At 41.6% G+C, this 27,815-nt stretch overlaps 1 protein-coding gene across 1 annotated transcript in view; it reads left to right on the top strand.

Moving 5' to 3' along the window:
• Positions 1-6,892: 6,892 nt before the first annotated feature.
• LOC140064640 (serine/threonine-protein kinase 17A-like) overlaps positions 6,893-27,815 on the top strand; it is a 31,605-nt gene continuing 10,682 nt past the window's right edge. The window contains exons 1-2 of the mRNA XM_072111728.1: positions 6,893-7,175; positions 26,893-27,105. Coding sequence (XP_071967829.1) covers positions 7,078-7,175; positions 26,893-27,105 — 311 coding nt within the window. The 5' untranslated portion in view covers positions 6,893-7,077. The remainder of the gene's footprint in view (positions 7,176-26,892; positions 27,106-27,815) is intronic.

Genomic DNA, 27,815 nt, shown 5'->3' with positions numbered 1-27,815 from the left:
ATGTCTGTGTCTCAACCAGAAGGTGGCAACCCCCTGACCGAAACATTTGGCAGCTTATCTTTAAGGAACAAAATCTTCGCTTTGGGGGAATGGTGGAGGTCCCCATAATCATATAGTGTTGTCTAAACTGGCAGATTTATACAACCTTTGCCTTCTGTTTATGGTTGTCCAGGAGCTTTGATTGATGGTAAGTACTGGTGCGGCTTCCATTGAAGTGAATGTGAGTACTTACCTGCAAAGACAAGTTTTGGCCACTTCACAGAGCACTGAGCCAATGCTTTTAGTTCCATACTCTGTATTTTTGCCAGGCTAAAGCAGCTGATTGGTGCAGGGCCCAACTGTCAGACCCTCACCCCGCCTATCCCGAGGATAGGCTATCTGTCAAAATTCCTCAACAACCTCTCTATGGTCATGAACATGGATGCTAAATGTTATAGCAGCTGCCTTAACCAGACATCTGACTTCTTCCTCCCTGAGTGACACACAGTTGTATCATAGGGGAAAAATGGGAAAGTCACCTCAGCTCAGATCCTGCAAGCTACAACCTGACGAACCGACTCACACATTAATATGCCAAACAAATTATATGATGTGCCAAGCAGTGACTTCACCCTGTCAGGCTGCCTCTGACATTAGGGCAAAATAAGTGACTGGGAATAAGTCATCGTCCTATTAACCCTCCATTTCCAGCATCATACTGGCAAATGTAGGGATCCTTTTTGCCTCCGTCTGCACAGTATATGTGTCGTGGTGCTAAGGGATGTGAACCCACTGTGCCCCGAAATCCACCTCCTCAGAAGGCAATATCTAAGGGAACCCCATGTTTTTCACAGAGCTCCCGATGGTGGAGATGACTGTGCCTAGGAGAACACCAGGTGCACCTCCAAGGGATCCCTTGATGCCTTCAACAACAGAATCTCCTGATCCCTTGATAAAGACCTGCTGTTGTTGAAATACGCGTCGGGGTTGCACGCCAGGTAATAGCTAGTCCTCTCAGCCCCTTTCATTTCACTTATGTGCATATATTTACCGCTGTCTTTTTTGCTGACTCCCACACTTTTACCCATTTTCTGTGTTCTAGTTTTATGGGCCACGTTATTCTTTTTACCATTCACACTTCATGTTATTATTTACTTTTGTACTTATTTATTACTCTTCGTGTGTTTTTGGCTTGCAGTACTTTATTACTATTATATCATAGTACTGTACGTTTACTTTTGGTCCTATTACCTGGCCTGCATTTACTTTCTCCTCTTGAGATGAACTTTATTTTATGACACATTTTTTATACTTGTATGTTTAATAAAGATCGTTTTCATATTCCTGTTGAATGAAGCCGTTCCTTCATCCTCTTCGTTTTCTTTTCAGTTCTATTCTCTGGCAGATTATATCCAAAGATGAACCTTTAAGAACAGAAGCAATGACATCATGCAACTGGGTAATTCTGATGAAATAAGAATGAAATAATACTTGTCCAATAAAGCTACATCAAAAACTGCCCATAAAGAAGACCTAGAACCCTTGAAGGGAAAATATTTGCCATTAGTAAGTATTCATTTTCCAAACTGGGAAAATATCCAAAAGTGAGAAGTATAAAGCCTTTCAATATATTTCACTCTCTTAACTTTTTTTAATTAGTTTGTGAAATTTCCATCTGATCAGTGATCACATATTTTTTCAGCCTAAGGCCATGGGAAGTTCACCATTATTGTTATGTAACTCACCAATATCTGGTTATCAATAGTTTTTGTTATTACAGACACACCAAAGCTCAATAACAAATAGTAAGATAGTAATTGTGTAATAACTTAATTATACGACTCTTCTTCCCACTGGTGCCAGAAGTTATGGGATCCTACATGGGAGGTTCTGAAGGCCGGAGTGTTGACATTTCTGTCTAGATTCTTATGAACTGTTGTCTATTCTGTCTATTCTGCACAATGTTATGCCAATATTTTTTCTTTATGAAGATTATAAAACTGCATTAAAGCAAACGTGTCAAGGAAGCTTACAGATTCTCTTTGATGTATTGTAGAAGGCTCATATTTCATATATTAGTTATACCAAATATGATTTTGATGTTTGAGGGGATCATCAGAAGATAAGATCCTCCAGCCTGGCCACACACAAGTATGTATGAATGATGACCACCCAGATTCATGACATGACCTGTCAGTAGTCATCTCCTAGCTGCATTATCTCCCATGTTCAACAATTATATGCTCTCAACACCATCATCATTGAAATTCGGAGGTCAGGTGGACTAGGACAAATAGCTTTTTAGGGTCCACATAACCAATTCCTGATGATGGATTAGGAACCTAATGATGTCACTGGTCTATGGGAATTCTTCTCATCATTGTACATGAATGGGCATAGTTCAATAGAGGTAACTCAAAACTCGCCGTTTAACAAGTACCTCTGTGGGCGCTATATCTCAAACCTTTATACTTACCTAGAGATAAGTCCGATGAGACGCATCAGACCCATCTCCTGTGTTCCCCACAACTGCACAGTAGTCAATGAAGCCGGAACTAAACACCCTGGCTTTATTGCGCAAGTATTGGCGTAGGGAACACTGGACCGAGCTAAATATAAACATTCTTTATTTTAATAGTGGGAGCGCTATTGCTAAAGGGCGATTTGGGACACTAAACTACCATAGGGACCCATGGGTGGTTTAGTGTCCCAAATCGCCCTGACAGGTCCTCTTTAAGATAATGGGGCACATTTAGTAAGGGTCCCGCGGCTGCATTTCCGTTGGGTTTTCCTACTTTTCGGGGATCGCACCGAACAGGGATTAAGCAGGGGATTGTGTCACACGCAATCGGATTTTGGCGAATCGGCACTGGCTTTCATGCGACAGATATTGTGGGGCGGGCCGTCGGACGATCCAACGGATTTGGACTGAGCATGGGATTTATCATTTAAATTGTGTCGCAAGACATGAATTTACATGCACCGGGAAGAAGAAGGTGAACTCTGGGGGAACTGAGCGAGGAAGCGACACAAGCAGGAAATCAGGCGCACGATCTTAGTGAATCTCGCCAGGGTCCATGATTGTCGGACAACGCACAGTGGGGATCGCGACAGGACCGGGTAAGTAAATGTGCCCCGATGTGTGGGTTCATATACTTCCTCTACAGCCTTTATAGATACATTATATATTAGACACAAAGACAAGGTACTGGACCTTTAATTTGTCAGGTATCCACAAAAATAATCCACACCTTTGGGGTCTTGATTTAACTGGGGTCTTAATGTTAGGGACGCTGACTGCAGTGGCCCTTTTGTTTTCTAATTGTTTCCTGCAATTTCCATGGAAAATACAAAGGAATCTGGAGAATCCAAGAGGGCTGTACATAGGCCAGTGTGCTGAATAGACACAGTCTGGACCCCTTTCTGTATACAATGAGAAGACACGCAGAGACCCAGCAGCCACTTATGTCTCTGACTCTCACCCCATTAGATGAACACTTTGTCTTACACAATCTTTTTTTTTCAGGGGAAAAGCATTTACTACAGGAAAGTCTGGGATCAATTTACTTAGAATACATTACACTTGGCTATTAAGACTATAATGTGGCATTGTGTCTGGTGGCCATTATGATCATATCATCAAAAGGTTTGTCTTTAAATAGCAAATGTCAAATATTTAATTTGTAGCTTTGGAGGGGACAGAATGTTCATATATGTGTATTTTTCCAAATTTGGTGTACATGCTGTAAAGACGGATGAGGCTATTATGGGGTCGGTAGAGGGAAGTAGCCTATTTGCGGTTAAACACCTTTCCCCTACATGACAAGTGTGAGCCTATATACCCAAACCTATCTAACTTGTGCAATTTATAATGAAATATCCTTATATGGCATATACGACATTATATGCCATCTTAGAGTTTCCCACATTGTACGACCTTTAGCTGTGTTAATGGTTGAACTTAAGAGCAATAACTCCCAGCAACCACCACCAATTAAGTAGACCATACAGTACTTCACTACATGCATGCTTGGCCCATGTGTCCTTAAATGTGTAGAGGGTGAGAATCTGATTTCGGAGAACAAAAGCCAGTTGCCCAACCTTTATCTTTCCTAACATATGTTGGTTCTTCCGATATGAATTTAATGTATATAGTCAACCTTACCGTATATTATAGCTCCACACAGCTCGGTTCTCATATAAGGAGTTGGGGACCAAGAGATTCTGAGGGTGCACTCACACCTGAGCCCAGGAGGTATAGGGGGCTCATATGGGTTCTCTTCTCCATACAAGAAAACATCAATGCTTAGGGGACCTATAGAGATTTTGCATTGGAACCCAACAGCTACAAATGAGGTTTCGGCTATGGACTATACCTACAGGAACAATCTATCTGAACGTTACAAAGATGACTGTGGTGTGATATTTATTTACACATCTGTTGCTCAGAACTGGGTTGGGCTGTGGTTACTTTTTTATTATGTGGTTACTGTACAATGCCATGCACATTAATGTTTTCATGCATCCGGCTGTTCACTTACAACTTAAATGACTTGAAATACTCTCTTATACTTTCATGTTATTCTATGGATGGGATTTAGGAATTTTATGCCAGCACTGGTGAAGATTGATTCTACATTTGTATATCTGTGCGCCATAGGGCCTTCATTCCCAATGGGGCAGATTTACTTACCCGGTCCGTTCGCGATCCAGCGGCGCGTTCTCTGCGGTGGATTCGGGTCCGGCCGGGATTCACTAAGGTAGTTCCTCCGCCGTCCACCAGGTGGCGCTGCTGCGGTGAAGTTCCCCGGAGGCGCGCTGGAATGCCCTGAAATTCACCGGCCTATACCTGGTGAAGGTAAGTGTAATTTTCGCGACACATTTTTTTTCTTAAATGCGGCGGTTTTTCCAAATCCGTCGGGTTTTCTTTCGGCCAAGCCCCCCGATTTCCGTCGCGTGCATGCCAGCGCCGATGCGCCACAATCCGATCGCGTGCGCCAAAATCCCGGGGCAATTCAGGTACAATCGGCGCAAATCGGAAATATTCGGGTAACACGTCCCGAAATGACCCCCAATATCTTGTTTGTAAATTTACCCCATGATCTGTAAAGCACTATAGAAATAAAGATCTATTATTTTTATTATTGCTTATGGTTTTCATTCAATTTCCAAACATCTGTATTGCTATAAAAGGACTATGTGATAAAATTCATAACCATTTTATGGATGCTCTATTCCTAGGCTCTCTAACTCTCATATCAGTCTTTACTCTCTGGTCCCTATCATTCTCATGACTATCATGGGTCTCAGATATTAGAATGGGTCTCTAACCTATAAACAGCATAACATAGGAGTACCCCGTTAAGTAGAATCTTACTGTCATCTCAATGGGCACATCACACTTAATCACTGACCTCTGTTCTTCACAAATCAGATAAGGCTGTGCTCATATTTCCTTTAAGAGCCACATTAGCAGCATTAGCAGAGTTCTTCAAAAATGAAAGACCAAATAATGCAGTATGTTGTGTAATTTTTTTTACCAGTAAAATGACAGACACCTTGTTAGAACCATGAAAATATATTCAATTTATTGTCAATGGGATCTGTTGGATATGTTGGTGTCTGTCATCTGACAGATCTGTCGGGATTAAAACTCTTATTCTAAGACTATTTTTCTAAGAATATTTCAAAACAGACTGCAGACATGAACGCTACATTGTTTTCATGGAGATTCTATTCTGGTATAGTATGGAGATTTTTTGACTTCATAAATGTACAAAATATCGTAATACATTTTTATTTGAATAGGGTTATCATGTACTGCAACATTTTAGTGCCCATGTGGCACATATACAAACAGAAAAAAAAAATTTACACAGCAATGGCAATAGGTGGAGTGAAAGATCCGAATCGACCATTCACCTATTGTATAATGATTAATTGTTGCTAGGCTCAATTGATAAATCAAATACAAGGTTCTTAGTTACATATGATGAAAGTGCATGAGTCCACTTATGTCTTCAAAATTTGTTTTAAAGGGTCCCTATGCTTTTGGAAGCGGCAACACATGGGGGCACATTTACTAACAACTGTGCAAACTGAACTATGTGTAGTGTGCATGGGGCACCAGATTCAGGATTTCTGGCGCCCATTCTTCATGAATCCGCTGCTCCCTTCGCTGTCCAGAAAGAGTGCAGCAACGTTTTTTTTTTTAACATGTGGCATGGGATACATTTCTGTCAGACTTTGCATGATAAATGTGGCGCACGGTCCCCCTGAGCACCGGAACACCCACCTTCTGAATCAGTCAGATCGTCTGATGGCATGCCCCCAATTTGTGTTGTATGGAAATCAGCGCAGCTGCGGCCAAAAACAATAATGTGCGATGCAATCCCAGCAACACAAAGAACGTGCAAAGTCCGACAGAAAACTGGCGCAAGAGCCTTAGTAAATGTGTCCTCCGCAGCACATAACCAGCAAGGACCAAAAACCAGCCCCAGCGACTATAAGCACCACAGCAACAGTGAACGGCATGCAGTACAGCACCATGTGAACGCGTCTTGAAAGCGCAACACTTCATAGGAATGAGGGTGCGTGTTTACAAGAGCTTACAATGTATATACATCTATATGACATGCTATTTGTGTTGTACACAGGTCACCTGCTAATTTACTGGTGAGAAGAGTCTGGGGTATAGCCATATATATACATGCTATATAGTAATGGCTGCCTCACAGTTACAGCAATGGGGAGGGTAGTATCTCTCCAATCCTAATGTTGTGGGAAAGTGACTATAGGCTGGGATGTAGCATATGTCTTACGTTATGTACACAAGGCTGTGATTCGGCGGTGCCGCCGCTGGGGGCGCTGTGCGGCGGCTGTGATTGGCCCGGCAGATGTGTAGTGCTGTGCACGCAGCGCCGTGTATACAGACAGCCCGCAGCTGTGGAGGAGGAAGGAAACCTACAAGACGCCGTGCATCATGTCCGCGCCCCCGGCAGCCGCTGCCGGCACAGGACACTGAGCTCTGCCCATACACTGCATTGTGCGGGTAGTCTCTGCTCCACTTCTCACAAGTTTAGGACACTTGCACTTGGAATGATGGATAAGAGCAGCCTGGTCACTCACACTCAGACTGTCCTGAGGACGGAGCCTTTCACTGACCACTACAGTGTGGTGGGCAAGGAGCTGGGCAGGTAAGATGGCAGCAGCCTGGATTATACCCTCATATCTGACACTTTGCAGGTGTTTGCTAGACTCTGTGGAACTACATGTCCCAGTATGAGTGATGCCTAGTTACATATGTATGCATACAGGCGGTCCCCTACTTAAGGACACCCGACTTACAGACGACCCCTAGTTACAGACGGACCCCTCTGACCACTGTGACCTCTGGTGAAGCTCTCTCAATGCTGTAATATATGCAATGGTCAGCTGTAAGGTGGCTGTAATGAAGCTTTATTGATAATCCTTGGTCCCATTACAGCAAAAAATTTTGAAAATCCAATTGTCACTGGGGCAAAAAAATTTGTCTGGATCTGCAATGATAAAATATACAGTTCTTACTTGCATACAAATTCCACTTAAGTACAACCCCAAGGAACCTATCTTGTACTTTACCCGGGGACTGCCTGTATAGGGTACTCAGTGTCTGCACCCCTGGTAAGGTTGTAGTAGTGGGGTGTATCTCCCCATATAGCGATAACTTTATCTAACTAGCTGTGTGCAGCGCTGCGGAATATGATGGCGCTATATAAGTAAAGGTATTATTATTATTATTATTATTATTATTATTATTATTATATCTGAGGATGGTACTATGATTCCCAAAGTTAAGGGAACCTTTGATGCTGCTGAGACATCCACCACTTGTATTTTTTTATGTTTTTGAGATTGTTAATATTTTGTATCTCTGGGTATTGACTAGTAGCTGTCTCCTATACCCAAGGATCACCATGAAGAACAGGGATGTCAAATCTACGTTTATTTTTTTTGACCACTTAAAGGTCACCTGACCAATTGGTTGTAAAGTTGTTCTTTCATCACTTATCTTACTTGTTGTAACTTACACAGTATTATTGGGCTAATCCATATCTAGCGCTCTCCTTGTTTCTGTCATACTATTGCAATGGCCAAGTTCAAGTGCCCCCCCCCCATTCTCGTGACAGATGGTGGGAACACGACCTGACAGATGTTTATAGTATGTTCTATGACTTTGCTGCTAAAAACCCCAAATTTGACAGTTAATTTGGTGAGGATTAATCAGTTATGACCCAAATAATCCCTGAAACACAATTGGCATCTAGTAAGAGAGTCTTTGGTAGACTATGGTGGTGCTAATGCCCATTGCCCAGCAGCGAGTTTGATCCGAGTACGGATTTCCCAGACCGAGCCTCAAATCCCTGGACTGAATGGACCCTGCCTAGTTCAGTGTTTCCAGATTCATCCAGGAAATCCGATAAGCCCACACTCATGAGAAATGGGCATAAGAGGTTTCATGGGCCAGATTACTTAGACCTTAGGGTTTGGTGGTACCATTATTTTGAGAATTGTTGAAGACTTGTAGAAGAATTGTGTCAGAACTCCCCTTTTATACTGAGAGATTTGTTCTTTTGTAGTCAACGTATTCAATGTATTCAACTAGACATTTTAGAAAACTCAGATCCTCTATGAGCACACTACAAATTTGGTAACCAGTCCAACCATAGTGGCATGTCGGCTCCATTGAATACGAGTGACCTTGGAACCCCGTCACTGACCTAGAACAACCTCAGCCGTACGAGTCACCATGTCTTCTGCATAGAGTCTTGCTTGAGAGGTATCAAATGCCTATTGTGAATTTGTTTCTAACACATCATTAAAGGTGTTGACTTTAGCTCTCTGCCCAATGATACCCTTTGTTCAAATGGGTTAAGATAATAGTAGCGCTTTCTTCCCATGCATTCCTTTACTATTGTAGCTTAAACAGATGTATATTTCCCTAGATCCTGTAATAATACTATTGTAACCTAGAATATCTGCAATAATTAAGACGTACATAGGCAAACCTACCCATTACCTAACACATCCATCCCTTTTTCTCATGAGTTTGTTCAATGTGGTATTGACTATACGGTAGTTTTATTAGTTTTACTTAGTTGAGTGGCTTAAAGGAACATTCCTGGCAAAAGTGTTCCTTTTTTGAGACGTTCACGAACACATTTGGCCGAACCTCCTGATTTTGATTGGTCCGGCTGACCATATAATGTCTTGCAGAGGCTTTCTCCTCTGACACCTTCAGGTCCATGCATACTCGGCCAACAGCCATCTAAGGATCAAATTTTTGAATTTGGGGTTCCTATCCACATACTGTATGTAGCTACCAGCTGAACGTTCATAAGACTGAGCGCTGTCTGTACAGACTCCTTTATAGAAATCTATGATTGGCTTGACTCAAAGTGCAACTTGTGTCCCAAGAACAGTTCTGTCCAATTCTGTCTACCGAATATTGTATCACATGAGTTGAAGTAGTGTCACACATTTAGGTTGGCCGAACCAGTTGAAATAGTTGGCTTTGGCCTTTGGAGTATTAGGGGGTTGAAGGATACCATTAAACTGTTGGGTCAGACCAGATGCATAAGATATCCTACCAAGTGTGCCTTTTAAATCCCTGCTTCAAAAAACAAGCTCTCAAGCCCAGATTAACCTTTCTGAATTAGTACATCTTGGAGAACAGGTCCAAACCCCTGTATACTTTGTCTAAATTGATTTGATTCGTTTTTACAATGTTTCATGGTCCTGCTCTTTGCTTCCAGACCTCACAGTTTTTAAAGTAATAGTTATTACATGGACAACGAGAGTGGACGCCACTCAGTTCCTTCTACAGGAGAAGACCCATGCAAGGGATCCTTTTTGATTGTGTTCATGTTCTCTAGGGTCAGGGAGTAAGAGTTCTCCTTAGAGACGCAAGCGGGTCAAAACAGCGCTGTCCACAGTTGGAAATCTGTTCTTGTTGGAATATATATTTATATTGGTTTGGCTTTAATCCATGTCATTGGGCTTCCTGAAAGTCATGGCTGATGGTAAGGTGCTGCCTTACAAGGTAGATAAGAAGTGTGGTTTTCCATGTCCCATCTTGGAAAACCTATTTTTCTGTACCCTAATTACATATATGGAAGGAACCCTCTTTTGCAAGCAATCACTGTGGGATCACTTCCAAACATGCATCAGCCATAGTAATCCTGTTGCTGGTTCACCAGTTGTCCTTTACTCAGTCACCTTTGGTAGCTACTAACGATTGAATACTGGAGCTACAGCAATCTTCCAACACATCAACTTTAAGAACTGACTGCTACCTAAAGTATCTCTCTGCCCCATTGTCACAAAATAATCAATAATATTCACTTCACTGTTTTGGTTGTATGATGTTTCGCATTTGATGTTCACAGAAGAATTACTGCCGGTTTCAGACAAACCTAAATTTAGGATTACCCAGGCCATATGTATGTGGTATTTCAGGAAAACGGAAAAAATCTTGAAATCGAAGACCAGAGCCCCAAGCACTCATCTTTATTGTACCTAAATCTAATCTATAAGGTCGTAAATGTACCATTAGCCTAATATAATCATGTGACAGTGAAGTGGCCAGTTGGCAATTCCATTACTATAGGTATAAAGGGTCAATGTTTACTGCTTTCCACATGACAGCCCATGTAGCTGCTATAAAAACATTAAAGTCACTGATCATCGGTGCACAGCCAGGGCACTCTAAGGAAGAGATAAGGCACAATGGGTTAATTACTCAGATCATGGCTCATTCACACCCTTGTGCTATTCTCAATGTAGGTGGTGACTTCATGAGTAACACCAACCCTACAAATTCAATCTTTGGCTTCAGTCAGTCAAGTTTGTCCACCCAAGACCACACAAGACGTCTCAGGGCCAAATTAATAAGTCTACATATAGTCACGTGTTTGAGTCGTTTTGCAACTTTGTCATGTTGACCACAGGACACAAGGAGGAAGAACGTCTTATCATGGCTTACTTTACCTAAGGGATAGTTCTAATTTTCATTTCCTAATCAGCACATTGTGGTTACACCTGAAAGGCCGTAATTGTGAGAGCATTCCAGTGACCTGAAGGAAAATCCTAGTCACTCCCCCCCGAGATATCTCAGGGTTGACATACATAATTTAAGTATGGATTTAGAATGCCTTGTTTGTTCTGGTAATATTTTTTTCATGTGTTTTAGAGATGCTCTGGTTACAAGATGTCCGTATCTGGTGTTCTTGAAGGAACTAAGAGTTCTCTACACAAAGTACTTTATGGCTGAAGTGCTGTATAGATTACTCTTTCTTAAAGAGAACCCGTCATGCAAAATAACCCCCCTAAACTAAATATATTTTCATAAACTGCCATTAGAGAGCATTGCCTCTATCCCTTCATTGTCCCTCTACATGCCTGTAAACCTAAGCAATGAGGTCCTAAAGCTGTATGCAAATGACCTGTGAAATGTCCAATGAAGCATTAGCATATTCAAGCTGTCCACTCTATTCATGAGTGGGAGGTACAGCCACACCCCCAGTGCTTGACTGACAGCCTGTATAATGATGTGAGGCTGTATAATGATGTGCTTCCTGGTGCTGGCGCCCCCTGCAGCCTGTGTGTGTATGTGTGTGTGTATAGGAGATACAGCAGCTCCAGGCAGCCATGTTATAGCAGAACATGTCAGATTCATGTGTAGCTGATGTCTGTGTCTCACCTGTATATTAGGAGGATGCAGCATGTCAGCAGATGCAGCACACACACTAGCAATGCTTTACTATACATTACACACAGACATGAGCAGGGGAGGAGAGGGGAGGGGTAACAGGGGTGACATCACTGCCTCTGACCATGTGACCAGCCTCATTTACATGATAAAGAATAGATGATTTTACAATGAATAATGTATGAAATAACTAGATAAAGGCTGGGATGGATCCTTGTGAGCTGCTCCAACAGGTAGAGGTGACAGGACTAGTGACACAGACCTGATGACAGGTGTCCTTTAAGCTGTGGTCTGCATCAATAATCCCTGAGTAACAAGTTGGAGCTTTTTAAGACTTAAATGTTGAGGAGAATGTAGTGGAAAAGTCACTTAACACATAAGACCTTTTCCTATTCCTGAAAGGATTTCCACCTGTTGGATAATGCTTTCCTGAGACAAGAGGATGTCTACAGGTAATTGCTTACTAACCTGTAATATAGTTTCGGCCATGAAGGAGCTGGATTTAAACCATAAGGTTATTGCTAAGGTGGTTTTCTGGACTTTCAAGTGCTCCCCCCCTTCCTCTGAGTTTACCCTCAGAAGAGGTTATCCGTTTGTGATCAATTAAGGTCGAACAATGATTAGAACCTCAAGGTATCAGACTTTTTAGAGTGGTCAGAATTGAAAGCAGAAGGTTCTGTATAGTGAACTTCAACTGAATAGGTCTTATTGCTTAAAAGCACCCAAAAAGATAGATGGTCATAGATTATCAGTGCATGGTTTGGGGGTTGGATACCCACATACTGGTCTCTTACCTCGTGGAAAGGGCACTAGTATATAAAGTGCCAAGGGGACCAGATATCTACTCTATCCACATAGAATTTCCTATCTGTACTGTAGGTAGAAAGTCAACAGATTCTGTTAGGATCTATGACTTATCCATGCCTTTGACTGGCCATACGTATTACTACTGCCAGCCATCTCTCTTGACTCATTTACGCACTTATGCTCAGACCCAATCATATGTGCACAGGTTCTTAGCTTCTCAGCTAAGATTAGAGGAGTATGAGAAGAACCCGGAATATTTTATCTTGGTAAGAAGAGTAGTAACTATCCAAACTCTGCAGGTGGTGGCTTAAGTTCCCACAACCAAGCAGTGGTGTAGTTGAAATTCTCCCTTGATAATTGCCTAAAGTGCAAACTCACACTCCCATTTCAGGGTCGAATGGCCCCACCATAATCACCAGGTTGGGGCTACATTTGACTGTGTATTGGAGCTTTTAGTCTTGATAGAAACCTAAATCCTGTGAGCAGTCTGTGGTTGGAACCTCAGTCAAGTGACCGATTTGTCAACATGGCTGTTGTCCCACAAGGCTTGTGAAAATTTCCAGGAGAAAATTCACATGGTGGCAAAATTCATGCCATGGGTTTAGATATTGCCAGGGAGACGCTTACATGTTCTTTGTATGTTCATATGGGTTTATTCGAGCAACTTTTATGTTTCCTCTGTGGACAGGTCTCGATCTGGATGTAGTCCTTGTTCAATGCCATTGAATATATAGTATTCTATAAAAAAAACGCCAAATAAATCTATGTAAATAGAAACAACTTGAACGTGATGATGGCTCTGAGCAATGTAAATCAGTTCTTTGGAGATCATATTATGCAGAAACTCCGAAGAGAACTTCCTTTTTTGTGGTCCCTGCGGTTTTGCTGGAGCCACATCGAATTTATTACCACACCACACAATGAGAAAATGTGACTGTCCGTCTGGGAATGCTAGCACGGGATCTGAGGATGGTCAGGTGTTTTGGTAGTACCGGAGCCCTAGCTATACATTTACAGGAGAGGTGATACCCTGGACTCTTTATAGGAGAGCTGTGAGCTGACACATTGGAATTCCAAGCAGCCCGGCCAGGTCAGGAGACAATGATTACACGACCTGCCTTCCTATTTACTATTAGCACATGACTTTCTTGTTTTTTAGGCTCTGGTTAAGTAGCAGTTAAATTTATCTTTTACTCTTACAAGACAAAACAAATGCAGTCCTGCTGTTACTTAGTTAATAGTTTTCTGTGCATCATGACAACACAGCCTATATATTTAAGGGTAGTCAGGTGAATGGGTGTTGCAAAAGACGGTTACTTTTTGTGACAGAAATTTGGAATGTTACTGAAATGTAATTTATAATTAAGCCACTTAAAGGAAACCTACCAACTTACCTTCCTATTAAGTTCTTCAAATGTATAGCCCTTTATAGGGCTAATTCTTTAGTGGCCCAGAACTTTTATAAATTTTCATTCCCACTATATGAAAATTTCCTAAATAGGCAACTGGGGCGTGGAGTAGCCACAGCTGAGGCTACAAGGTGCGTCTACTTCACGCCCCAGTAGCCTCTTGCGTGCTGCGCACACTCGTCTGCGAAGCTGGGTTCTGCTCATTCGCAGTAGCTCCGGCTTCAGAGCCGAGACTGTGCAGCCGGCGTTCTGCGCATGAGCAAAGCCCAGCTTAGCAGACGAGTGCGCACAGCTGCCCATAGTTGCGCGCTGAAGATGCATAGATAGGTGGAAACGCAAGAGGCTACTGGGGCGTGGAATAGCCACGCCTTGTAGCCTCAGTGTTGGCTACTCCATGCCCCTCTTTAGGAAATTTGCATATTGGGGAAATGAAAATTTATAAAAGTTTTGGGCCACGAAAGAATTAGCCCTAATAAGGGCTAAACTACTATACATTAGAGGAACCTGCCACTGGATCTACCTTAATAGGTAGATCAGTGGTGGTAGGTTTCCTTTAACCAACTCCGTTGCTGGGATGAATACAAATTTGGTTATGGCCTACAAAGATTTCTAGAGAGCAAATCCTGGCAGGCCTCCTAGGAGAGACCGTGAGGGTCCAAATTTGTGGTGGTGGGGGGTGTGATCAGGACTCCTACTCTTTCCTAGAAGATTTACTTAGCTTTTTACTTGAAAATCCTGCTCCAAGTCTTCTCTCCCTCCTGCTCTCAAATGAGACCACAAATAAATCTCCTGACAAGTTTACATTTAACCAAAATCCCACAACTGGGAGACACAAGTGCGGTGGTTCTACGTCTGTGGTAACCTGTTGTGTGCGCCTCCTGTTTCTTGTTACTTACGGTTTTGGCTGTAATTGTCTTGGGATCCTGTAAGACGACAGATCATACTGAGCACTTTGCATTTCTGTCTGTCACTGTCCATAACCTGTCTTCACTTCAACTCCCTATAGAGATGTAGAATCTTATCCTGACAGAATTACATCGGCAAACTCTCTTGGCCTGGGGCCGCTTCCCCTGTTTTAACATTTTTTTAACTCCCAATAGAGTTGATGGAAAAAAGTTTTCACTCGACTCCCATAAAATGATATATACCGCTATCTTTAGTGATGTGGCGGCACAACGGTTCATGTTTAGATTCCAATCCAAATCAAAGTTCATCCCAGACTTGGTGTTGACTACTTGACGACGTCCACCCTTCAGCAAAACGCATATCAAGAAGTTCCGCCAACTGCTGAAACAAAGGGTCAGAACACTGCACAATATGTAACAAAATATAACAATATATAGAACAAAAATAAAAAGTTATACTAAAGTGATTCCCAGTTTACACAGTTTGGAGTTCCCCTTAAACCCTAGATGATGTTTCCAGTACTTGCCACTTCTGTTTTATTTTGATGGTGCCTATAATGCAAAAACATGTGTTTTATTGAGAAACCCTGTAATTTACAGTGTTCACATAGTTTTTGTATAGGAGAATTAACTCAGGCTTACAAGACCTATTCAAAGTTCCTTGTAGAGTCCATTACTAGTTGCATTTTCTTGTCACCCCCTGCTCTATACTGTTATACTATTTTTTTTACAATGGGGTATATTTTTTAGGTTCTGCACATCTGTTTGTTTACATACAATCTAGTAATCCCTTCAAGGATATGGCCCCATTTTTGTAATCTGCCCTGTGTCACTAGAAGTGGTTATAGCTTTGGAACGTTTTAACATATCCAGGGAATATTGATATTGTTTACGTGTGACATATTGTGCTGCAAATTAGTTTAAAAATTTTGATATCTTTTGTGTTTAGTTATGGAAAAAATCTAAATTCTCTACTTTTCAGGCGGATGGTGATACCACCCAAATTAATTCATAACATACATTTCCTAAAAGTCTGCTTTATGTTGCAAAGAATTTTTAAGCATTCATTCATTTTTCTAGAATTTTTTGAGGCTTAATTTCTTTGAAAAAATCTCCATAATCTATATTTAGAGGCACCTGCTCAGCTTTCAAGAAAGGCCTAAATAATAGCATAAATTACCCCATTCTGGAAACTACACCCCTGAACGTATGAAACACCACTTTGAAGAAGTTTGTTAACCCTTTAGGTTTGTTATAGGGGTTAAAACAAAAGGAAGATGCGATTTAGAAATTGGAGGTTTTTTTTGCACAATACATTAATTTTAGCCCAAAAATGTAACATTCACAATGGATTAAATGACAGTTTGATACCCAATTTCTCCTGAGTTTGCTAATACCGCATAAGTGGGTTGTAAACTGCTGTATGGGCACGCAGCCAGGCATAGAATGGAAGGAGCGCCATCCCAAACAGATTTGCATAGTCACGTGATTTCTCCAGTCCTGTATTTCGGTGCTGTATGAATCTGTGAATTCGTGAAAATTTTCATCTGTATGTGCATGTATGTCACCGTATCCGTATAAAATACAGTAGGCTGGCAAATAATGGCTGGCTGACTAATGTGGACACATTGGGACTTTTTGCAGAATTTTTCAGGTACATCATTTTGGAGCATCTATAGCTAATTGATGAGATTTTTTTTTTTTTTTTTTTTAACTTTCTTGGCATGGAGATAGCGAGATGGGGAAAAAAACGGACTTACAGGAAAGTTACTGCGATTTATTACAGGACTTGTACACCAAAAAGTCCTGATAAATGTCCCCCTATGTCTGGCATAGTCCTTACTTTATAAGCCAAACATATCTGTAGGTCTCTGTTCGCCGGACAGAAGCCAAACAAGAGTCTTGGTTGCTGTCAGGTTTGTATACATGACTATAGCTTTGAATCATGAAATATAGTTGTGTTATTGACTTTATTTCATACAATTAAAAATGTACTTCTCCTTTTTAGGGAGCCTATTAGGGACATGTATGCCAGTAAATTGTCAAATCAACTCGACATTCGGCTCTAATGAAGGCTCAGGATATTATGTGGATTGAGCATGAGCTGCTTCAATGTAGATGAGGCCACTCATTGTATATTATTGAAGCTGGAATGTTGTGTTTTCTCCCAAATATGTACAAAAACCATAAATAGAGGAACACAGTTTAGCCTGCACTGTCTATTATAATAAACTTGATTTAATATAGCATTTCTGTGGACCTATCCCATAGCTATAGGGGAGATGAAGGTCCCCCCTCCCCCACCTCTTCCTATATATAGGGCTATGGGTCTGTAATTGAACAGAGTGCATTACATCAGCTACATAGAAAACCTCTCTAATCAAGTAATGCAACACAGTATTACAGTAAACGTACCCCATACAAATATCAGATGTGGAAGAGTCACTTCACTTTAAGCTCAGTGTTAGATCACGGTCATGCGAATGGTGATTAATACGATTCATATTTTCTTCTTGAAGCGTACACCATTCTCCAAGTTGCCCGCATGTAAAGGGCTGTAGTGTTTTTGGCACAAGGCTACACTTGTACTGGACGGCCGGCTGTGTCTAGGAGGTTAATGACCCATTTTGCTAATAACACGCGCACATTCACAATTCGCTGATTTCCTTTCGAGAATGTTACTATAAACTGAGCTTTAAAAAGCTAAAAAAAGAAACCTGGAAGAAATGGGAAAAGAGATAATTGAAGCTTCAATGCTGTGAGCCTTCGGCCAGTCATTATCAGGACAGGGGCACGTCGGGGGTGACAGATATGTGGGCTAAACCCTTCATGACCCAGAAAAGTATCTACCTTATCACCAGCTTGGAACATCTGTATATACACAGTGTATCATGTAGACGGACATCAAAGACTGGATGAGGCATGGGGAGTGTCAGCACTTGGCCCTCTTCTGCTTTACTTACAAGTGGCTAAAATAAACACTTTACTACTACTACACAAAATAATTTATATTCCCGTTATTTGGGTCACACTCGGGCATGAGGTGCTCATAGAACTTATAAAGCTGGAATACCAGGTCATGGTTCTTACCATGGGTGGTGGGAGTCCTAAAAAAGGGCCAACAAGACAGTCTGCCTCGGCAAGGATTAAGAAAGGTTGGTATTCTTCATAGCCCATCGTAGCAATCTTGATGCCCTTTATAGGAACAGGAGACGGGCTGCATTGAAATCTATGCATGTAATAAAGCTTTGAGGCCATACTTGTAACAGGACATCCCTCCTCAGTGACACCTCGTAAATATGTCAGACCATAAAGTTCAAAGTATTTGCAGATATGTATACATTCCTGCCTTAATGTATGTTCTCCTCTGCAATCCATATATAATGAAATAAGCTCATGGCGTGCTGATACGGTCTGCACTGCTAGTACTCAATCGTTTTTCTGAGATAACTAAAAAGTTGCCCTAAGCTAAGAATTGCGATAGTATATTTTAAAAGGAAACTTCACTCATCCATTTCAGTCCCTGCTGCTCCCATTGCCTTTGTTCCTGCCCTCGTGCCTGATATACTTTAGTTAGCTCCACAGTTATTAGCCTGGCTTTTTCCAGTATAAAGACCAAGAGGTCTCAAATAGATGTGATACGGACTGTCGGAGTGAATTAGGCTGGGTTGTTAGACCTCTGATCTATGTATGGGTTTACGTCAACCATGACATCTAAGATTGCTTTGTGACAATAGTTATTCTGGTAGGTAGTAATCGCCCCTTAGGCTATGTTCACACCTTTATCAGCAATTCTTCTACAAGTCTCTTTCACATATTTCATTAAAAATCTTGGATAAAATAGTCCTGTATCTATTGTCAGGATGAAGGACTACTGACCCTATTTAGTCCAATGAGGTCTTCAAGCTTGGTGGTGCACGCCATTAGTCAACCTAACCTGCCTTCTGTTATATTCATACCTATAGACTTGCTATAGGAGTTTACTGAAGAGGCATGTGAATTCATATATCTTTAGTTTAGAGGCAAACTATAGAATTTCCTAAATAAACATCCAACCAGTTGTATCCTTCTCTTCACCAAAGAGAAGACAAGGGGGGGACAAAAACATGTATCACTAGATTAGCAGCACAGTAGTTGGTGAGAACCTGACAAGTTCAGTTCTTTGGTTTTTGTCCTTTCCCTGTTCCATATCAAACACATTCTCTAGTTTGGCTCCATTTCAAGGCTGTCAGGAGTTATGGGTACGGTTAATCATTATCATATGGACTGTAGTAGTGAATCTCTCTATAAATCCTGGCATGTTACTTGTGGTTAGAAAACAAGTGCCCTGCCAGTGTTAGAAACGGAGTTTACATCACCCGCTAATAAATCTGTCAAACTGGAAAGAACCTGAAGCCCTGATTGAATTACGACACTTATATAACTGCGGTTCCAGGTACAAACAGTGGTGGGAATGCTCCATAGTCCATAGTGTTCCAGGCCAAGGCTGCAGCAGGAGAAGAATCTTCTAAATCTGTGGGATATAAGAAATATTTTGTGATGTGACCTTTTCATACATGTTCTAAAATTGTTCTGTTTGGATTTTGGCTTAGATTCAGAATACATTTTAGCCCATTAGTCTGAGGCATTTTTCTAGGCTCACCACCTCTGCCTGGATGGAATTCCAAGAATCCCTCCCTATTTGTAGCGTACGTCTTCACTGTCCCCCTGGCTGACCACCTTCCACGTTCTAACAATGGGCCTCTTGTCTTAGGAGACTTTTCTTTGTCTGAAGTTTGCTTTCCTCCCCAACATTGCGGAATTCCTAAACGGATGCAAAGGGCTGTATAATAGTACTGTGCCCCTTGTCATAGCTGAAACCCAGGAACTTCCCTGGCATTAACTATTGATTGGCTTCTATGGTTCAGCACAAACTAGTTCATATAGCCTATTCTTCTATGCTCCACCTATGCATTGGAGATCACTATGACTCCATGGAAGGTTACTTATAACTTTATGAAGGTCTTCATTGCGCTCAAATAACTCCAACAACCTCCGGCTGAAAGAAATAAACCACAATTAATGTGCAGTTTGTCAATAATAGGGATTTTTCTTAATGAGAAGATTACCACTGTCACAGTGTCTGGATCTATCTGAAGTGTCCCTGGTTTATCATGATGGATCTAGATGGTAGATTTCCTTTACGTTTAAATCATTAAAGTAACTGTCTATGACGTGGACAAACCCTGCATGACCTCTGCTACAGCACTTATGTCGAGGTCCCCCATGAAGACGTGGTCAGATGACCTCTTTCCTTTTTTTCTTGTCTTTTTGACTTAACATTGTTTCTATTGGGTTCCGATAGAATATATCCACACCATTATGTATTTGATAAGATATATTCGATGGGTTTAGTGTTCCAGGCTCTTGGGTGACTATTTGGGTAAAACCTAAATTTGAAAATATTTGTGTGACTCAAAAAATATCACCTGGCCTCTTCCCTAGGGACTGACTTTTAATAAATTAATCCTATGGTCCGTGTCAGGTGACCACTGAGATTAGACTCTTATTGGGCCATTTTATGATTTTTGGTATGATCTACTAACGATGGGAAAGAAGTCTCAGATAAGTATAATGTTTAAAGTTTAATTAGTGATCATAACAAGGAACTAACAAGCAGTCAATTGGAGTGATCCACTGTGGTATGGTATATAGAAAAAAGCACTATTTCCTCTGACTCCTGACCTTTAGGGTGCAGTTACATGAGGTGAGCAAGTTTGGCCTCAGCCTGATTGCATATGCATTTACATTAAAGCACATGCGATCAGTAAAAAGCACCCGGTGTTTTGCATTGCTCAAATATAAGACATATATATATGCAAAGGGGACAAGGCCCGTCTTTGTGCGCTTTTATTGCATTTCTACGGTTGTTTTCACTCCTCCATAAGTATTTCAATAAGAAGTATTATAGGAAGAGGGAAAACTGACATGACAATAGATCCGTCAGTTTTTTTTTTTTCTAGGTTTGGCTGTGATTTATGATGGAATCTGGACAGAAGCTCCTAATAGAAGCTTAGAAACAGATGTGGACACAACCTAATAGGTGATTACTACCGATCGTAACAGCAGCCAATTTATATGTGTTATTGGCATAAGCCCATACACAATATCAGATGTCATATGACCTTGGTTTAGGTTTGACTGAAAATATAAATTGCGTTTTCTTCTATTTACTTAAAGACAATTGCTGCTATTAAGCTATAGGGCACAGGATCTATACAGAAATGTTTCCCCTTAAACGGCCCCTAGACAAACATGTCAGACAACATGGGATTAGTTCAGGTACTCGGTATCATTGAGACGTGTCCTTGTCTCATAATCAGACCTGTGTCAGGTTACTCTGAAGCCAAAGGGAAAAAAATGAGTCTATGTTTATCCCCATAAACAGACGTTAAATAAGATCTACGCGTCGCTAATCCATTTAGTGAATGTGAGGACAAAGTCTTTTGTTTGGTCAATTGATAAATGACACGTTTAAAACGCTCCTTATCTCCTCTGATGCATTAGAGAGAGCAAACATTTACTAATATCACCTAAATTATGACCTCCTAACCCCGGCTAAACCTGACGATCAGATGGCAGACCAATGCTAACACAGCCAGGCCCCTCACCGGGGACGAAAAGTAGAAAGTCTGGAAAATTTGTGACGTGGGAATGTAACTAAAGCAAACTTACAAAAGGATTGTCCTATAAAGATAACCTCTTTGTATATTTCCACAGAATAATACTTTTATGAACAAGGGTCAAAGAGTGGCTGTTGTGGTGGCAACCTCAGAGTTGTCCTATTATGGAGTAGATGCTGCGTAACACTACATTTTCCAGCAGTGGTCCCCCAATTGGTACAAAATGATACCTAGAGGTTAGTGAAATCGAGCCTGTCCTGATCGGCTGATCAGCAGTGTAGATGTTAGGAAACTGATATTTTGTGTGCTTTAGACCAAGGTCAAAAGTGGGCTGTATTGTTGGAATTGGTTGACATATTCAATGTGTATTTGATTTCCTTGGGTTTGTAGAATTTTAACATGTCCAATATTGTTTTGTGAGTGTGTAGATAGCTAAACTGGGTTGGAAAGGTTAAAGAGAATAGCTGCAGGACAATGGCTATAGCCCCCTATCCATAGGGGCACAATGATCCCAGCTCTGGTGGGTTTAGGCTCATGCCCAAATTTGACTAGAAGGAGCCATTTCCATGACCATCTTTAAAGGAAGTCTAGTATCAAAATCAAGCATAATAAACCAGGGGCACTTACTCATAGATCCAGGCATCGTGAATATATCAATCTTATATGTTCTATGGCATCCTTCCTTCTAAAATCCACTTGTAAAATTATGCAAATAAACCAGAAGGTCTTTTGGGGTTGTTACTATAACCCCTCCTTCCTGCAACTTCACCGGCTATTATACGGTCTCGCCCTCCCTCCTTCACCCTCAGCACTTCCCCATCATACTGTGTGCTGAAACTTCTGCTTCTGTGGTGAGATGAAATCAGACAGGTGGAAGGGGAAAGTGCTAAGGGAGAAGTGGGGAAGGGTGTAAGAGCCAGTGAAGCTGCAGCAATGAGGGGCTCTAGTAATGCTTCAAGAGCCCTACTGGTTCAAAAGTATGATTTTAAAAATTGATTTTCGAAGAAGGGAGGCTATTGCTAACAAATATAAGTCCCTGTGTCCTTGCTTTATCATGTTTAATTTTGATGTTAGATTTAATTTAAAGTTACTTTTGGGCAAAAACAATTTTTTAATTTTTATAAACTTTATTTCAAATACCTATTTTCCTGATTTCATTCCTGTAAATCAAGGATTGTGGAACTCTGAAGTAGCAGGGTAAGTTGACGCTGGATGGTTTTAGTACTAGCGTATTTTTATAGGTTTTTTTTTTTTTTTTTGCTCTAACTGCAGACATAATACATTTACTATATCTATGTAAGACAATATAATAACATAGTATCAAAACTGCTGATATTTCTTCCCTTCTTAGTTCAGATGTTATTTATGAGCTGTGCTATGCAGAAGAATGGAATAATTCTAATATAAATATTATTGGCATTACCTCAAGAGAAATGTAATTGAATTACAGCTGCGGTATTAGGCCCGCGCACCTCTTGGGAATAAGCATAGTAAAGTTTGGAATGAATCTGCTCTCCCGCATTCTTGTGTATCTGACCTTGAAGATGAAGGTCTTGGAGTGGGCACCTAGGGGGCACAGGTGGAAAACATTAGCAAGTGTTAGAATTCCATGCGATTCCTGGTAGTATGTGATCGCTCCTCTTCACCCATAAGGTTAAATTGTTCAGTTAAATGTCCTTTTGTTGCAAACATTTTGAAGACATCTGTCATTGTATAAGGTTTGAGTAATGGTAGATTTTTATTTTTTTTATCACCTAAGCGCATGAAAAGGACAACTACCGTATGGATACTACAGTCAGTCCTGCGGCGATTCTTGCTGAATTTCTCTTTTTCCGCTCTCCTTATACCTCCAAAAAACATTTTAAAATATGCTAATTAATCTAAAGTGCTTTAGGGGCGTCACCAGAGTCCTTACACGCTCAGACAGCAGTGGCGGTTACCTGCCCCTCTCCGCATGTCTGTTCCTTCAGCCTGTGTCCCGGGCTGTGGTCTTGCACTTCCCAGGCCTAGGAGTGCCTTGCTCTGCCGACTTCCGGGCCTAATTATTAGGTATTAGGACCACAATACCTGGATCTCCCATAGTTCTAAGGTTCATCCATATGGGCCTGAGCAGTACCTGAAAAGTGCCTGGGTTCGTACATTGGTGTCTTTTGCAGCAGTTCCTTTTAAAAAACGGACATTGTTGAATTTCTGTGATTGAAATCTAGAAATGTGTTTGACTCAAATGACCCAGCATTAAGCAGCTGGAAACAGAGTATTGGAATGACATTATCGGGTGAGCCCCAAATGTCACAATTTAGATTATAAGGCTATTGCAGCCCCCATAGTTGTTTGGGTAGATATCATAATATTAAAGATATCACAAAATAAAAGGGTATTTAAAATATATATTTTGGTTTTTCACTTCTCAAAATGAACCTGAACACAACGTTTTGGCCTCTCCTCTAGCACCAGTATGTAAATACTCCGCGACCCCACTGGCTCCACACATAGATAAGGTCTGTCCTTTTCGGCTGTGGAGTCAGTCTGCAGCGTGCCTGGACATCTCAAGGTTATCTGTAAGTAGCGCCTGGTCTGCAGCCAGGTAACCAACATAATCACTTTGAAGTGGAGGATTACAGGTAAAACACTGAGTAACTAAAAAACATTACATCTAGTATAATCCAGTATTTTCCATCGCCATACCTTGTAGAGGGCAAAGGTCTGTAGCTCCAGCTCCCAGCATGCTCCTATAAAATTCCGACACGTGTTAGGATATGCTATCAATGAACACTTTGGGCAGGGGGGGGGGTGCACATAAGGACTGCAAATTATTACAACAAAGTGCAGGTCTATTATTACTAGGAATAGTTAGGAAAAGATGTCCTGTACATTAGTCCTGAGGTTAGCAAGTCCGTGACAGCCATCGAGTTATCTGCTTCATTGGATGTATTTAGTTCTATTTCGTGACATATAAGGAAGCATTACCCTCATGAGTGTACTTACTATTTCATCACTTGGGGTATTTGTTACAAACATTTCTTCAGCGGAAACATTGGGCGTAATTTATCATACGCAAGCACTCCCTGCACCATTGTACAGTTCAGAATTGCCAGCAAAGGTTCACTCGTTATTAGTTGCAATCTATAGTTCGGTGCGGGAACACCCCCTGTTGGCCAACTCCACCGCCAGCCGCACCTGTTTTCACACCTCTCTACGCCCACTTGCCGAACAAGCCCTGATAAATGTCCCCCATTAACTCCAGTCATCAAGATGCACCAAGTGCATGATCTCCAGGAATCCAGGTTCATCCAGCCAATGGGACTGTATGGGGGGGGGGGGGGCGGGATGAACAATCCCAGGAATCTCCTTGTTTGAGGGGCAATCAGCACTTGATGGCCAGTGTAACAATGCCTTACGTTACATGTGTGTATATACAGCTTAATGAGTGACGTCATCTCTTGATATTCCCAATAAACTGCAGATTTCCCATTCTTGTTCTTCAGTGCAGAATGCAGACTAGCATTTATTGTTCTTTATGCTTTATCGTACTAACACAATTTCAGAATGTGACGTAAATGAAGCCGCTTCAGTTCCCTTCGATGGTTGGTATTAAGCCTTGAAGCCTCCTTAGAGCTTGCGCTGTGACATTCTGAATACTTTAAAAGTTCTATAATTCTGTTATTCTTGAATTTCCTGTTTACTGAGAAACGCAAAGCAGTCAAAATGATGCATTAGCAGATGTATGTAGTATGTGTGGAAGGACACGCTCTACTGAGGACCCTAGGACTTCCTCTTTCATGATGAGAAAGTCCTATAATGGCTTCCAGCAGTCGTGTAATATACACACAGAGGCAGTGCTAGAAGTCAGGAGGAGATTGTTAGGGTCTGTTGTTGGGTTCCCCTCCATCCGCTTATGCCACCAGTTCATCTATCCCTCCCACTTACTATTCGATGGGTTTTGCTTTTCTTTCCCGCTCTCTTCCTGGGTCCCAAATCTGCCCATGAGATATATGTATACGATAATAGACGTTTCATTGATCCCCCTGGGGGGAAATTATTCTGTACATAGTGTCCCGGTAATTGTTACACGGTTGGAGATGGGCTTAACATTACAGTTACATACATACACTGCAAGGCACGTTCTTACATGTTGCTAGTCCCATGGTTGCATACACACATAGTTACAGGACATTGTGATACAGCACAATACAGGTTACATGACCATATTAGATTACATATGGGGAATCGATTATGGTACAAAATACATTAATGACAAAACGGATAAACACCGGATAGACTGACTTGTACAGGTTCTAGATGTAGGGTATATTATAGTTACTAGAGGGGGGGGCGACAATGGTGATTGTGGTGAGACAGTGATGTAGTAGAGACACTGCCCGTAGCTCCACTTTTCCCTATTCCCGGCGCTAAAGCTGCCTGGAGTCTTGGTACAGCGTTCCTCCTGACTTGCGGTAAGAAACTGGTTGTGATCACTTACATTTCAGGTGCTCCGATTACTCCATAACTGGTGCTGTCTAGCTGCCAGGTCTCAGTCCTAGGGCTCTGTTGCACCTAGTCGTACAACATGGGGCTCCTGCTGCAATGATCGGCGGGTGCTGAAGGGGGGGATATAGGGTGAGTTCCAAGTTGGTGCGGGGGGGGGGGAGGGGGTTGGGGTTGGTAGTTTTCACACTTGAACCATCAAAAGTAAAAAGAGGAGTCTTTGCTTTTTAGCAATGCAGCCTAATCAATTTATTTTAATGAAGGGGCTCACAATTTTGGTGTAATTTGGACACTATTGACATGTATTGAGCTCCCGTCACCAGTCAGTAAAGTGTCAGTCTGGTACAATGAGTGCTAGTCCGTGCACAGCAATCCTCATCATCATCACAAAATGGAAGGTATAATGCAGATATCTGTGTTTCAGTACATTGAAGTGATGGAGCTCTACGTACTGGTCCAATACAGTATGACTCTCATCACCTAGACCAGTGGTGGCGAACCTATGGCACGGGTGCCAGAGGCGGCACTCAGAGCCCTTTCTGTGGGCACCCAGGCCATCACCAGAGATGATACCAGGTATCTTCCTGCAGTCCCAGACAGCCCAGGACTTGTGTTTTATATATTTTAAAGTGACAGCTGTACCTGGGACTATTTTCTGCTTTATTGATCCTCAGGGGCCGGTATCAATGAAAACTGTGACAGAGAAGCGAGTATAAATCACAAATTAAATTTCTGTGTTGGCACTTTGCGATAAATAAGCGGGTCTTTGTTGTAGTTTGGGCACTCGGCCTCTAAAAGGTTTGCCATCACTGACCTAGACTAATGCATCCTCCGTTCTAACGAAGACCACCATAGAGACATAGATAACTGACTCCATTTCTGTTTATCTGTCTTAGGGGAAAGTTTGCTGTGGTTAAGAAATGTGTGGAGTTACTGACCGGCAAGGAATATGCAGCAAAGTTTCTGCGAAAGCGACGAAAGGGAGAAGACTGCCGCAGTGATATCATCAATGAAATCGCCATCTTGGAAATGGCTCGGTTCTCACCCTACGTGGTGGATCTACATGAAGTCTTCGAGACAAGCAGTGAAATCATCCTGGTCATGGAATAGTAAGTAATATCTGACACAAGGGATCCCGGGTTGTATACAGTTGGTGGATTCCATAGAATTGCATAGAATTTCTCATAAAGGCCGGCTGCACACAAACTACTTCAGCCCATGGAAATGGGTCCCTTTGCTTTTCTGATCCATGGACTGAACACATAACACAGGACGGAAGTAATTGCATCCTACAAAAATTTGATGCTAGAACGTCCGAATTGCTGTGCTGGTATTGTAAGAACAGTAACAGTTTGGCCAGCATACAGGGAGTCCTTGCATCATGTTTCAGTATGACGCAAGGACTCCCATCCTCTGATTTCCATGGGATGGAAACAGTACATAGGTCCGTTTCCATGGGCTCAGCACTTTCATGTGCATCTGGCCTGAGACCTAGACCTTATCTAGCACCTAAGGTAGGTAACTTGTCTCAAAATGCAGTGATGATAATATCAAAACTGAGGTACTGAAAATCATTACCACATTGTTCTAAAACTATGTCGCATCTTTCTGAGAAACACAAGTCCGTGTCAGCTGAACGCAGGTAACCACATCCTGACCAGCTCGCAGACAGCCGCTTCTACAAAGTCGCTTAAGGTTGAGGTGTTTTACCTAATATGGAGACTACGAAAGTGTCTATGAAAAGGTTGTGGTTGCATCTTTAAATGTAAGTTGCAGAAGATTTCCCCTCTGCTGACATAATTTTTATTTGTTATAGATC

Source organism: Engystomops pustulosus, chromosome 6 (genome assembly GCF_040894005.1).
Source record: "Engystomops pustulosus chromosome 6, aEngPut4.maternal, whole genome shotgun sequence".
Classification (NCBI taxonomy): Eukaryota; Metazoa; Chordata; class Amphibia; order Anura; family Leptodactylidae; genus Engystomops; species Engystomops pustulosus.
The sequence above is the reverse complement of the archived record's forward strand: the minus strand, read 5'-3'. Positions and strand labels throughout refer to the sequence as shown.